This window comes from Mastigoproctus giganteus, chromosome 4, assembly GCF_048544385.1.
Source record: "Mastigoproctus giganteus isolate SK-2022 chromosome 4, ASM4854438v1, whole genome shotgun sequence".
Taxonomy (NCBI): Eukaryota; Metazoa; Arthropoda; class Arachnida; order Uropygi; family Thelyphonidae; genus Mastigoproctus; species Mastigoproctus giganteus.
In genome coordinates this window covers 12,639,467-12,653,997 of record NC_143578.1, presented here as the reverse complement: position 1 = coordinate 12,653,997, position 14,531 = coordinate 12,639,467, and the positions used below count along the sequence as shown (strand labels likewise).

Below are 14,531 nucleotides of genomic sequence, written 5' to 3'. Positions count from 1 at the left end.
GGGGGGAGGGGTAAAAGACAAAATAGCCAACAGACTGTGGAAGTATGGGAAGTTCTGTTTCAGAACACTTCCTATACCACCTGTCCATCTCCTCTAACAGTCTGTCTAGTCCTTTCTTGAATTTATTCACACTACCCTCTTTCACAATGTCAGATGGAAGTTTGTTCCAACAATGAATAACCTGCTGGTTGAAGACAAATTTCCACACATCTATCTGGCAACCATATTTACTCAGCTTGAATTCATGTCCCTTCATGTGCATAGTTTGAGTAGGAGGAAGAGTCTATCAGCAATGAGCTTACTCAATCCACTTAGAGCCTTAACACCTTAATCAGGTACAGTCTCCAGATGCTGTAATTTACAGAACTAAAGGCTTTCCTGGTAAGAACACCCCTTTGTTCCCCTCACTAATCTTGTTGCTCTTTTCTGCACCTGCTCCAACAGATCCACATCCTTCTTCAAATGAGGCTTCCAAGACCTCTACAAGATACCCAAGATGTGGCCTAATCATTGTCTTATATAGTGACATAGTCACCTTCTTACCCTACTGGCAAAACTTCCATCTGCACAGTTTAGAGAACTTCATATCTGATGGCACAATTATCCCAAGTCTTTTTCATTCTCCACTACCATGAATGCAGTACCACACATTTGGTATATTACTTTGGGATTACAGCTAAAAATATGAAGTACCTTACATTAGTCAATGTTAAACTTCAACTGCCACTTCTCAGCCTATCTGTCTGATTTATCTAGATCTTGTTGCAGCTGATACCCTCATTACTATGATTAGCTAGTCTGCCAACCTTCATATCATCTGTAAACTTATACATTAGGCCTGATATGGCTTCATCAATAGCATTAAGAAATACTGAAAACAACAATCAGCGAAGCACTGAACTTTGAGAGAGAGAGAGAGAGACATAACATTTATCCAAGAAGAGAGCAGTGCCCATTGATAACTGTCTCCTCCCACTCGACCACTGCTTTATCCATATTAGCAACTTGCTTTGCTCTTAATGCTACACTGTTACAATTTGTATAGTAGCCTTTTACATGCAACAATATCAAAAGCTTTCCTGAAATCCAAGTATATGATGTCAGTTTTTTTTTTTATCCAGTTCCTTTGTCAGCGTCATATTCAAATTCAGCCAAGACTGCCCCCTATATGCTGTGATTGCAGTATAAATACATTCCTGTCTATATGGCCTACATTACTTTATTCAGTGACTACATTATTTCCCTGGTACCGGAAGTGAAACTAACAGGTCTGTAATTATTCATGTCACCCTTTGATTTCCCTCCCCCCTTTGAACTGGGGATACATTTGCACATCCCCAGTCCATAGAGACCTCCCTGAATCCAAGGTGCTTTCATAATTATGGCTATACTGCAGGATCATCAGGTAAGGAATGGAATTATACAAGAAACACAGCATAAGTTTATTAAAGGGAAAATCATGTATAATAATAATCTGATATGCTATTATGAGTTTGTAAAATGAGGTGCAAATAATTTTTACATAGGAAAATACTGAGAAATGCAAAGCTCCACACTTAAGTAATAGTATTCCCAGATTATCTTATTACTTTAAAATGCAACAAACTTATGGCTATTGAAAAAGACAGGAGTACAATCTGTGCAGTTCTTTCAACGGTGTAGATGGCTGCTGGAGCAGCTCATGGTGTTATCTTCTATGACAGGGGTGAGGAACCTGCGGTCTTTTGGGGTACCAGTTGTGGCCTTTTGTCTATTTCGCTCAAATGCAAAATCTGCCTTTTATTTCATGAATAATACCAAACTCAAAATATTTTTAAGGTAAATTTTATCTATTCTCTTTTTTATATATTGTTATTCTCCTTATATAAATTAGTTTACATTTACACCATACATTACCAAAAGAAACATAAACGGCATAAAAATATTACATAGATCAATAGAGTGATCTATGCAAAACAAAGTGAAGTGGCAAAATTATTTATATCGAGAACTGTGTAGTTAGCAAGAGGCCTGTCAGTGCTCCCTTGGTAATTGGCGAACTGGAAACCACTCAGTGATTTGCATTACAGGCTTGTGAATTTCTTAAGAAAGAACTGTAACATGTTAAAGAAAATGCATGCCTAAAATGTATGCATTGATTTTTCTAGTTAAGGAAAATAATAGTGAATTATATATTAAAGTAAATACAAAATAAAGCATTTATTCTAATTCACTAATTTATTCTAATTCACTTTACAGAATATTAGTGTTTCCCATCACTTCCACTTGAAACTGAACTTCATTTGGCACATTGCCTTTCTTATCGGCAACGACTTATCTTGCTGATGCTATCAGGATCAGTTGACATTCTGGTCATTCTCCCCAGTGCCATTGGTTTCCAGTGCTTGTTTCCTTTAAAATTGAATCTTCAATCAATCTGTGCATTTCATTTTTAATTTTTACTGGTAACCCGATTATGTCAAGAAATAAGAAAAACAAGTATTCAATGAAGAATGGGAATTGAAGTATTATGTTGTTGTAGTGAACAATAAAATGATGTGTTTGCTCTGTGATGCCATACTGGCAACAGTGAAGGAATACAATGCATATCAGCATTATCAGCAGTCGCATATCAGCATTATGCGACTCATAAGGACAACAAATATGCTAAACTAGATGGAGAACCTCGAAAGATTGCACTTAAGAAAATGAAAGATGGAAAGCAGCAGCAGCAGCAACAATAAGCTATAAGAAGATAATATTTCAAGGAGGATCATAACTGATCAAGCAACATGAATTAGCCTGTAATATAACAAAACAGCTTCATGCAATATGCCAAAGTGAAGACATTTAATATTCGATCACCTTGGATGAATCCACCAATATTACTGACTCAGCACAGATGTTATTTTTTATTTGTGTTATAACAGCAGATTTTCATTATCACAAGGAGTTACTGGCTTTGGGTATCCTTATGTCAGGACACGTGAAATTAACATTTTCACCATCTTCAAAGAAAAATCCTGTGAAGTGAAACTGAATTTATGCAATTTAGTAAGTGTATGCACAGATGGCATACCTTCCATGAGAGGAAAACATGAAGGGGATTTGTTGCATTACTACAGAAAGAACTGCCAGATCCAGATACTTTGATTTCCTTTCACTGTATTCTTCATCAGCAGAATCTGTGGGCCAGATCTAGTGTTTTAAGTGACACATTAAATAAAGTTATATGTATTGTAAACCACATTCGAGCAAATACATCGCAACGTGCTTCAGCTTGATGATGAAACATTCAGTGTGGATCTGCCATATCATTCTAAAGTGCACTGGTTGTCCCAAGGACAAATACTTGTCAAACGTTTATCTTTGCGAAAACAAATCACAAACTTTTTGAGGAACTGAATCAACAGCGTGAATTGTCAAAAGTGGAATTCTGCAGAGATGTTGCATTTTTGTGTGATATATTTGTGTGTAATGTCAAAGCAAAATGAACTGAATATTTTTTGCACGATAAAACCAAATCTATATATGATATGTGGCTTAAAATACAGGCATTTCGGAAAAAGCTGACCTTTTTCAAAACCTTGCTTACCCGATCAGAACTTTCAGCTGAACACTTTCCTGAACCGGCAAAAGTAATTAATGAACAGGATACAAACAAATCATTAAGGAAATACAACATGAAAGAATACACAACTGTTCTAGACTCCCTGATTGATGAATACAATGAAAAGTTTGCTGATTTTGAGAAACATGATCCACATTGAAACTAGCTTTTCAACCACACCTGACCGATGTCTCCAAACCTCCTGATGACTTGCAGATGGAATTAATTGAGCTATCAGAAGATAATATTCTGAAGTTGAAGTCTCTATTTGACAAAAAGAAGGATCCTCTTCAAATATGGAATACCCACGCTGTTGAATACCCACGTCTACGTCAACATGCTCGTTGAATGCTATCTTGTTTTGGCACAACTTACTGTTGTAATCAACATTTTCATATATGACACAAATTAAAACAAGCTTGAGATCTCAGATGACAGATATTCACTTGGAGGACCAATTAAAACTATGCTCAAGGATGTTGGAACTAAATAGCAAACTACTAACTGCTATTTGGTTTGACTGGCATTAAGCAGTCGCAAACCATTTAATGACTTTTTTGCGATTGGCATTAAGCAGTCGCAAACCATTTAATGACTTTTTTGCGACTGGCATTAAGCAATCGCAAAAAAGTCATTACATGGTTTGTCTAATTTCATCCATTTTTAGTTTTATCATCTTTGCTAAACCACAATTTGCTAAACCAAATAAATATCTTAGCTAATTTTTTTGTTTAAATTCCTCATACAACAACAGGCTGTAATTAAAATTGTAACTATGCCTACAAAAATATAAATTTTTTTTGTATATATTTAATTCTCAGCATGTAACCTAATAGTATCTTGGTTAAATAAAATATGGCCTTCTAATGTAAAAAGGTTCCCCACCCCTGTTCTATGACATACAGGAATTTGCAAGTATGGACAAAGTGGTAATTATTCCATTATATTGAGCTTTGACCAGGTTTCATACAATGGGATAATTACCACTGTCTCTTCTAATAAAATTACAAAATAAAAGTTTGATCCCGTCCCACCAATTTAAGAGGGAATGTGGATCTGCTGGAAAAGGTACAGTGAAGAGCAATAAGCTAAGCTACTAACATAAACTTACTAAAGAGATTTCAGTTTTGTGGTTTACAAACTCGTGGATACTAGACGTTTGCATGGTGACTTAAGTATATAAAGCTTTGAAAGGCTTTAATAAATTAAATAATGAGGATTTTTTGTTTTTTTAACCTGGTTTTACGAACTAAAGAACATAAATTAAGAAAGGATAGTTCTAGATTGGATATAAGAAATTCTCTTTTAGCCAAAGGGTTACCACCAAAGGTAGAAGAATAATAGAAACTTATGTAAATAACCTAGACTGAACCAACTGCCTCTCCCCACTCCCTTTTTGTTACTAAGATTGCTCTGCATCAATTTTCTTTTATTAATACTAATTTTAAATATTTCAAATGAGAAACTTATGGGTAGAAATTTTACAACAAAATTTGACTACCATTCCACAGTAAAAATCCACACTAACATTCCACACTAAAAAATCAATCAACATTTTAAAACAGCCATTTCTTATCTATTACTTTAGTAATAATAAGAACATACATAAAATTTACAAAATAATTTAATAGAAGTTCAATTATTCTAAAATAAAGTGAAGATGGTTGTTTAACAATGTGCAGCTCTATGAAGAATTTTAAGTTTAAATTCAGAACACAATTTGTAACAAAACAATCTTCAAGAAAACAGCCCCATAAAAGCCTTACTAAAGTTGGAAAAATGTAGGAGAAAATCAATTGCATAATGCATGATCAAAGTTATAAGAGGTTAAAGAAAATCCTATAGATATTGTGTGAATTAATTGCTCATTTAATTATAAAACAAGCAACTGCAAAAGACATTTCAGCTTTACTCTCTCATTTAAGTTTCACTCTTTTAACATGATGCATTCATAATTAGAAACAACTTTATCCAGAACTCTATTATGTAACAACCACATGTTACACGCAAGAAGGTTGTTATATACATCAGTGATAAAAATTCCTTTTGGCTGTTTTAATCTTTATTCTCCAAATATGTGGTTACACTATTCTAATCAGATTACACTTACAAACAGCTATGTAAGTGTAATCTGATGCACTTCACTTTTTCCCTTAATTTATACATTCACACAAATAATACAATATGTGTATATTTCAAGGATATTTATGGGGGGAAACAATTTTTATGAAATTCATTTTATTTCCCAAGCATTTTAAAATAAACCTCAGGCTTATAATAAACTCCAAACAAAAAATGTTTCTTGGAATATTAAAAACGTTATCTACTGGTGCATCTATCATTTTATAACCATTTCTGAGTAGTGAAATTTATAATGTATAATCACTAGATTAAAATACACGATTTATTATTAATAGATTTTTTAAATTTTATTAGCAATGTATTAACAGTAGCACATTATAAAATGGGAAACTGCACACTTCAAGTATAATATAGCAACACACACACACAGAAAATGACTCTTCAGACAATTTAAAAAAAAAAAAAAAAAACTTCTTATTTACAAAAGCGACAAAAGTGAAAAATCAACAAGTGACATCATGAACTTTGGATGAGTGGATTCTCTTTCTGATAAGATTATGTATCCTTGAGATATTTCTAAGCTAAAATTCTTATCAAAATAAACCTTTTGAATTTTTTTTTTTTGAATATGCTCTAACTATCCTTAAAACACATTTGAAAAATTGATTTTAAATGAATTACATGTCTTACATGAATTACATGTCTAAATAATGAAAAAAATATTAGATATGACATGTTACTGCTATTTTATAATTTTAGAAGTTTCTGTCATTTGTTTGGGGTGAGAAAAGTGCTTTCAAATAAATTAAGCCAAGGAAGCCATTTAAATTTTTTAAAACCACTAATAAAACATAGTTGAAATAAACAAACATCACACTTAGAAATTCATATATCCTATCCTTATATAAGGCAGCTGCATTTCCTTCAATTGCAGAATTTTTTATAGCCCTGTAACTGTTCTTTCAGACGGTAGAACTATTTAAAATTATTGTTAATAATTTTAAATTATTAACATAATAATTTTATTATGAGCTTTAAGGACGTTTAAGAAGCAACTTAATAAGCCATTCAATGCTTAAGATGCTGAAAGAACAAAAAGCAAAGTACAGAATTGTTTTTCTTTTACAGAAAATACCAGTAAAACTAGATATGCTTTAAAATGTTCACATAACTAATAAAACTATGCTTTAAAGATGACTTAAAAAAATAACAGTAAAAATATTAACACCAAGATTACAGTAATTATGACAGCACTATTGCAAAAATTGGATATAATCTAATTCAGGGAACCGTACATGGTGTGTGTGTGTATGTGTGTGTGACAGAGAGAGAGAGGGGGGGGGGGGACAGCACAGGGTGGCAGCAGTAGCACAATCCCAGCTTCAAAAAATTTCAATAACACATTCAGTGAATGATGGATTGGACCAAAACAAACATAGCACGGTCACCTCAAAGTCTTGACTTGCAAACATGCCACAATACACTTTATGGCATTCTAAAGCAAAATATTTCTGAACTGTGGCTAACAACTGCTCAAAATCTAAACATAGCCATCAGTGAATGCTTTTACGATATTCAACCTTCAGAGTGGAAAAAATGTTTAACAGAACATGGAAACATATCAGACATATGGAGAATAGAAAGCAACATATGATATGCCATTATCTGACTGCAAAAGAACTTTGTAGCTATGCTGTACATGATTTGGTACTTACAGCTACAGGTTTCTAATTTTCCTGAAAGGAAATATTAACACTAAATTTTAAGGAAACTGACTAAATTAGCAAATTTAATTTTACATTATGCTTTCTATCTGAAAAGCATTTTAAACAGTCCTCCTTTACAGATACTTCAAAAAGTATATGGGCAAAATGCCAGAAAAAATGAAATACAGAATGCAGTAGTTTGTGTTCCACATAGTAACTGAAACAGCTTTATTTAAAGCTAATTCCAAAATACACATGTATACTGAAAATAGGGCTTCAGAATGTGACACAGTTAAAGGTAATTATTGTGGTATGATAAGTGTATTATTATTAGCTAAATTTAAACAAGAACTGTGTGTGCAATGATAGAGGAACAACTGATTATTTTATTTTAATGGAAAGAAAAACTTGACTCACATGTCACTATGAAAAAAGTCAAATGCACTTCACTTCTGTTGTCAAAAGCTTTTGATTAACACATTTTTCCCCCCTTAATATTGAATTTTTCAAAATTCATGTAATAATTTAATTTTGATAATTGCATTAGGAATTAAGTGTATTCAAATTTCTTTTTCAAGGTACAACTCTCACTATGCATTTGACTACTCAATGTGGTTCACTTGTAAAAGATAAAAAAAAAAAAAGGTTGGTACCCACTAACAGTTTACATTCATTCCACATCTTGTCTCATCCATCATCACTACTGCCACATACTCATACACCCAATGCTTCACCTAAGAACCAAAATTAGTCCAAAAGTCCAAGGACTCCTTTTTACTCATCATCATTTAGTACTGTTTGAAAATCTGCCCATGCAAATGTTCCTATATTACATTGTTGTTTGGTTTTTAGGAGCATTAGCAACTAAGGCCATATTGCTCCGGGATATGCGGTGGTCATTCCCTGACCTTTCCGCATCCTTCATATTTGGTGGCGACGGGCTCGAACCCCGGTCTAATCAAGAAGCGTGTGCTATGCACTGCTGCTCCTTCCCACCTGGCTACGGAGGCGCCTCCTATATTACATAACTTTGGCTGGGAAAGCTGGAACTTATACTGCTACAGAAAGCAATTATCATGACTGTGGTCCCAATTAATGTTGAATGTACAGTCAAAAGGAAGTTAAACTTTAATTTCAGATAGAAAACATGTACTTTAAATTCTGAGACCTAGATTTTCTATCTGAATTTAAAAAGAGTGCAGAGAGACGTAAGCTTTTTTTTTTTTTTATTTTTGTTGGATTAAGACTTGAGAAACTGTCACTATGACTACAGCTGGCTTCCTCACTAACTAATTAGCTCCAAGGTCCATTATTCTTAAGAATGAATTACAGGGTTTGGTTTTAAATTTATTTATTTATTTATTAAGTACTATTTGGTTACTATTCTAACATTACCCAAGATTACCTAACATTACCCGCCCATGGAAATTTCCTGCAAGAATAGTATGTGCATAAACAAACTCCACAAGAGAATGTATTTTTTCTTTATTTTCTGACACAAACTCGTTGATTTACCTGGATCAGGCTGAGATGATGAGAGAAGGTAATTATGGGGGAACCCTCTTCTGTATGATGAGGGCCACACAATGGAGATGGGGAGGGGGTCCCAAATGCCACATTTCCCTGTTTCAAAGGAATCTCTAGGTAGTCCGGGTGTCAAGTATGGATCTATTACCACTTCTTTCAATGCAGAGATACAATGAAACAAACAGAGAATTTTAGTGTTCAGATTTTTCTTATATCTGATTTCTAAAGAAATCTTTAAGAAGTTATTATCATTAATTCTATTATTAGAGTTAATTATACATGCTTCAAGGTATTCACAACATTCTGGGTCATACTGAAACTTCATAACTTCTTAGTGATTTAAGCAAAATTGCTGTGCTTACAGGAAAAGCCTACTTCTCATGTGCTCTATTTAGAGGACAAAAGGACATACATACATAAACTATTGTTAACTTTTTATTACAATCCTGTCTACTCCTTCGTCCTATGTCTAATTGCCAATAAGTATATAGTGGATTGCGATAAAATATTAAAATCCTATAAGAGTAATTTAGTGTGGCTTTAGTTATTAAGAAGTTATGGAATTTTAAAACTAAGGTGCTGTGGAATCCTTTACTTCTGGTAATCATAACCACAAAATTAATCAACATTTTCTTTTAACCAATTTGCAACTCCATATAGAACAGATCCTTTAATGTGTCCTTGTAGAATCTGACGTATATTAACTACCTCACCAATCATCATAAGTTTTCTCAGGTTTGCAATTTATAGAAACAAATTATTCCAAGTTAAATCAGGAAACACAATTTTACACAAGAAAAATTATTATATAAAAGTAATTTACAAAAATCATGTTAGTTATTTTATTTCTCTTGCAAAGTACATGCAGTACAAGAAGGTGATGCAAGCAAATTCTGAGGAAATGTGTAAGGGAAATGGTTAGAACTTCAGAAAAGCATAAATATATGTTAATTATAAGTTTTTTAATGGACTTAGCATATTCCAATGCCAAGAAATCATGAAAATTTTCAGAATTTGGTGAAAGGCCAGTTTACTAAATTTCTTCATTCAAAACCATTGAGAAATAGTATGGATTTAGATATGAACACAGCTGTAAATCAGTCTGCATTTTGGTTCTTTTCACTACTCATTAGTAGTGAAAATATCCAAAATTCTAGACCATTACAACTCACTTACCACCTAGATAAAACCTTTAACCTCCAGCTTCAACAGGAGGAAGTGGAGAAGGTAAAGTCAAACCTCTACGAGGTTTGACTCTATCTAGGCATTGAACTTGATAGCACAAAGGGTTGGATGGTAAATGTTCTTCAAAAAACAGAGGTAAGCAGGGTGGGGAATGATAGTAATCAAGGTATGCTACTGCAACAATATCTAGAAATATTAGGCACATGAGCTGAAAAGTGGCAATTGAAGTTTAACAATGAAAAATACAAAATAAAGTTTAAGTAGCAGTAATCGAATTTTGCATACCAACTCTGTTGTATCACACCCAAGGTAGTGGAAAAAAAGACCTGGGGACTTTTTTTTTTTTTTAATGAAAACCTCAAACATGAGAGGTATTAGAACCTATAGTACTTAGTAATGTGCATGGGTTAGAGGTTGAGAAGATGAAAGAAGATATTTGTTGACTTTCAGAGAGGTATTAGAACCTACAGTACTTAGTACCATGCATGGGTTGGAGATTGAGAAGACAAAAGAAGATATCTGTTGACATTAGACTTGAACTCCTGTAGATTGTGATTATCAGGAAATACGTATGAAGGAAGGTTGTTCCAGAAAACGGCATTTGAATGAATAAACGAGGAAGATGAAAAGTTGGTAGTGTGAGTTTGAAGTTGAACAGTAAATGGATGTTGGTTGGTGGAGGCACGTGTTCGGATTGTTTTGAAATACAGCGGGAATTACAGAAGCCAATTCAGAAGATCAGTTCCCATGGAAGTATCCGTAGAAAAGGCACACAGCAGAAACAGAAAGTCTATGAGACAGAGAGACTCTGTTAGAGATGATTCATTAATTAACCTAACTGTCCTCTTCAGAATGGAATCTAGAAGCCCGAGAAAGGTTTTGGGGGACACCGCCCCAGATGTGGGAACAATATTCCATGGTAGGACAGATTTGCGATTTGTACAGAGTGAACAGCTGTTTGGAAGAAAAGTAATTCCAAGAGTGAAAGAGAAAACCAAGTTTCTTAGATGCAGAGGAAGCAATATTTGTAATGTGCTTGTGCCAAGAAAGATTAAGTCAGGGTAATCCCCAAAAGAGATATATCATCTTGCCTAAAAATCAGAGTGTCACCAAAGCTAAGCATAGGAGCAGAAGAATCCTTTTTGTGAGATATAAAACAGGACTGAGTTTTAGAAGGATTAAAATCAACTAAGATGTCTTTGCCCCACTGGAAAATTACCGGGAGATGGCATTTAAGGAATTGGTAGCAAATATTCAAGAAGTTGTAGCTGATTGAGCAGGGCGAGGTTTCTCAAATTGGAAAGTGGAATGCAATGTACTATCATCAGCAAAACTATGAATAGGATTTACGGTCAATGGAAGAAGGTCATTAATATACAAGAGCAAAAGAGGGGGGAAAGAACTGAACCTTGCAGGACATCAGCATTAGTGGAGAAGTTAGAACAGAGAGCCGTCTACCATCACCCATAATGAGTGGTCAGAGAGAAAACTGAATAACCAATTGCAAAACACAGTTGGTAAACCAGAAGATGGAAGCTTGTTTAGAAGAACTTTATGCCAAACATGAAATAGCCTTTGAGATGTCAAGAGCAACTGCTTGCATTTCACCGAACTTTTCCACTGAATTTGTCCATAAATGGGTAACATAAGCCAGAATATCACCATTGGATCGACACTGACTGAATCCATACTGGTGATCGCTGATCAGATGGAAGGTTTCTAGGTAGTTTAAGAGTTGGCGGTTAATTGATTTCTCCATTACTTTAGAAAGAGTATAAGTAATTGCAATGGGATGATAATTGGTTACCCTTTTTAGGAACTGGCTGGATATGAGCAAATTTCCAAGCAGAAGGAAAAACACCTTTGGAATAAAAAGTGAAAAAAGACGGCAAGGAACAGGAGTAACTTCAAGAGCACAGGTTTTGAGAACAAGTGGAGATACACTGTCAGGACCTGGAGCTTTCTTAGCATCAAGATTCGTCAAAATCCTTCTGACATCCTTTTGACAGAAGACCAGAAGAGGCATTAAATGGAGCGGTTTGGGAATGGTTGGAGGTGTTTTCCAAGATCATTAATACACGATTTGGAAGAAAAATGGGATGTTAGCAGGTCAGCTTTATCCTTGGGTGAAGTGACAATAGAATCATCTGGTTTTGACAGAGGTGAGAGCAGAGATGAGCAAAAGTTGCGGCCAATATCTCTGGCAAGAAACCAAAATGCTCAGCTACTATCAGGGAAAGAAGCAAGTTTTCTACTCAGCCTGTTCAAAATCTATTTTGGCCTGATTAATAACTACTTTACAATTGTTGCGAGATTTGGTGTAGGAAGAAAATGAAACTGAAGAATTCGAAACAAGCCAATTATGATATGCAACATTCTTCTCTTGAACAGCCTTAGCACATTTATTGAATAACCAAGGTTTAGATAAAGGATGAGATTTTAAAGTCTAGTATGGAATAAAGGATTCCATTCCTACAAGAATAATTTCACCGACACGATCTGAGTAAATGTTGACATAAGTTTTGAAACAGTAATCTGATCAAGGAAAACAAGAAAAAAAAATCTCACGGGTCATTCCATTTTGCATTCTTGTAATGCCAAACAACACGAGGGAATAGTCACGAGATAAAGACTCCACTGGAGAAGAGACAATCACCAAGTTGTGATCTGAGGTGCCTAAAGGACCACTAATTTCAACCGTGTACTTAGAAGTGCTCTTTGTGAGAAAATGATCAAGAGTGTTGGCTGTATGGTTAGGATTGTCCAGTATTCTTGTAGGTAAATGAACAATCTGGGGAAATTCATTAGTAATCGCAAAAGCCTCATCATCACTAGCAGCTGGGTCTGTGTGACTAGAAAAAGGAAGCCAGCTGGAGTTGTGAACATTACCTCACTGTTAGGAAAGTTGGACTGGAGAAAGTCAAGTTACAAAGAAATTAAGTCAAATAGTTCCAAGTGGTTAGTGGAGTTGGGAGAACGGTAGAGACAACAGATGAATTGGACAGAATGAGGTAGAGAGATTTTAAGCCAGAGAAGAGTGAAAACAGAAGATTCCAAATTACCAAGTCTCTGACAGGGAATATTGGAACGGACATATGCACTAGTACCACCTTTGAGGCAAAAGGAATCATACAGTGAATAATTTGGGCAACTGAGATGAGCAGTAGTTGAATCAACTGATAAATGAGATTTTGTCAGAAAAAGTATATGGGGTTTGGCAGACTGTAAATGGACATCGTTGAGATTAGAGCTGAGGCCACATATATTTGTGAAATGAACTAGGAAGTGTTTGGGATGTTTAGATCTTTTCACAGATAAGTTTGCTCTATTAGTTTGACAATTTATGGTATATTCAACAGTAAGAAAAAGTGAGTGAGGGGGACATGTTGTATGAAGTAATGAAATTTTTGGATATGGCTTACACATGGTAAGAATATACCCAGATCCTTGACATAACGTGGCCTCGACAATGCTCCTCATATACACACTACTCGGACTCTCTCCCTCCAGTCACTATCTGGCAGAGTAGAGATAGCAAGTTGATCCGGAAGCCTCCTAGAGAGTTACCAATAGGTTCGGTCCGGTGTACTAACTAGTGGCCGGCCTGCAAACACCGTTTTAGAGCTGAACCCTCGAAATGTAAGGAAGACTGCACCTCACCATGGTGTTCACCTTAACCTCAAAAGACATCAATAATACTGCATGATTTAAGAGATGGGGAAAGGTTGACTGGAACTTAGCTCTGGAGATTAAACATGGCTAAGTTCCAGTCAACCCTTCCCCATCTCTTCCATCATGCAGTATTACTGATGTCTTTTGAGGTTAAGGTGTACACCATGGTGAGGTGCAATCTTCCTTACATTTAGGTACCGTTTTAGAGGGTACAGCTCTAAAATGGTGTTTGCAGGCCAGCAGCTAGTTAGTACACTGGACCGAACCTATTGGTTCTCTAGGAGGCTTCCGGATCAGCTAGTGTATAATCTTGCTACCTCTACTCTGCCAGACAGTGACTGGAGGGAGTCCGAGTAGTGTGCATGTGAGGAGCATTGTCGAGGTCACGTTATGTCTAGGATCTGAGTATATTCTTACCATGTGTAAGCCATAGCTTCCAATAAGCAAAGTGGTGATATTGCACCGGTTGATGTAAGATAACGAGAGTGGTTGAATCATCAACCACCTGGTAAAAAAAAAAGGTAAACTGCAGCCATTATCAACCCACTGCAGGATGGAAGCCTCCTCAACAATTCATGCTAAGGGAAATGGACCATAATCTGTCCTGCTGGTCCAGTGCAGGTTGGCAGATCGACAGTATTTAGCAGTCAGGGCCTTGAACCCGGTCTACTCAAAGAGCGTGTGCTACTGCACTCCCACTCCTGACCACTCGGCTGCGGAGGCATTGCCTGGTAACACGGGGGGTGGGGGGGCACACTCCTCCATGTGGT

General features: G+C 35.5%; 1 protein-coding gene across 2 annotated transcripts in view; it reads right to left on the bottom strand.

Annotated features, from left to right (window-relative positions):
• Positions 1-14,531, bottom strand: part of Zip48C (Zinc/iron regulated transporter-related protein 48C) — a 306,574-nt gene that overhangs the window by 235,022 nt on the left and 57,021 nt on the right. Inside the window, exon 5 of one of the 2 annotated variants that reach the window (XM_090371366.1) lies at positions 8,893-9,057. The exons of the other annotated variant lie outside the window; for it this stretch is intronic. Coding sequence (XP_090227492.1) covers positions 8,893-9,057 — 165 coding nt within the window. The remainder of the gene's footprint in view (positions 1-8,892; positions 9,058-14,531) is intronic. 2 annotated transcript variants of the gene reach the window in all.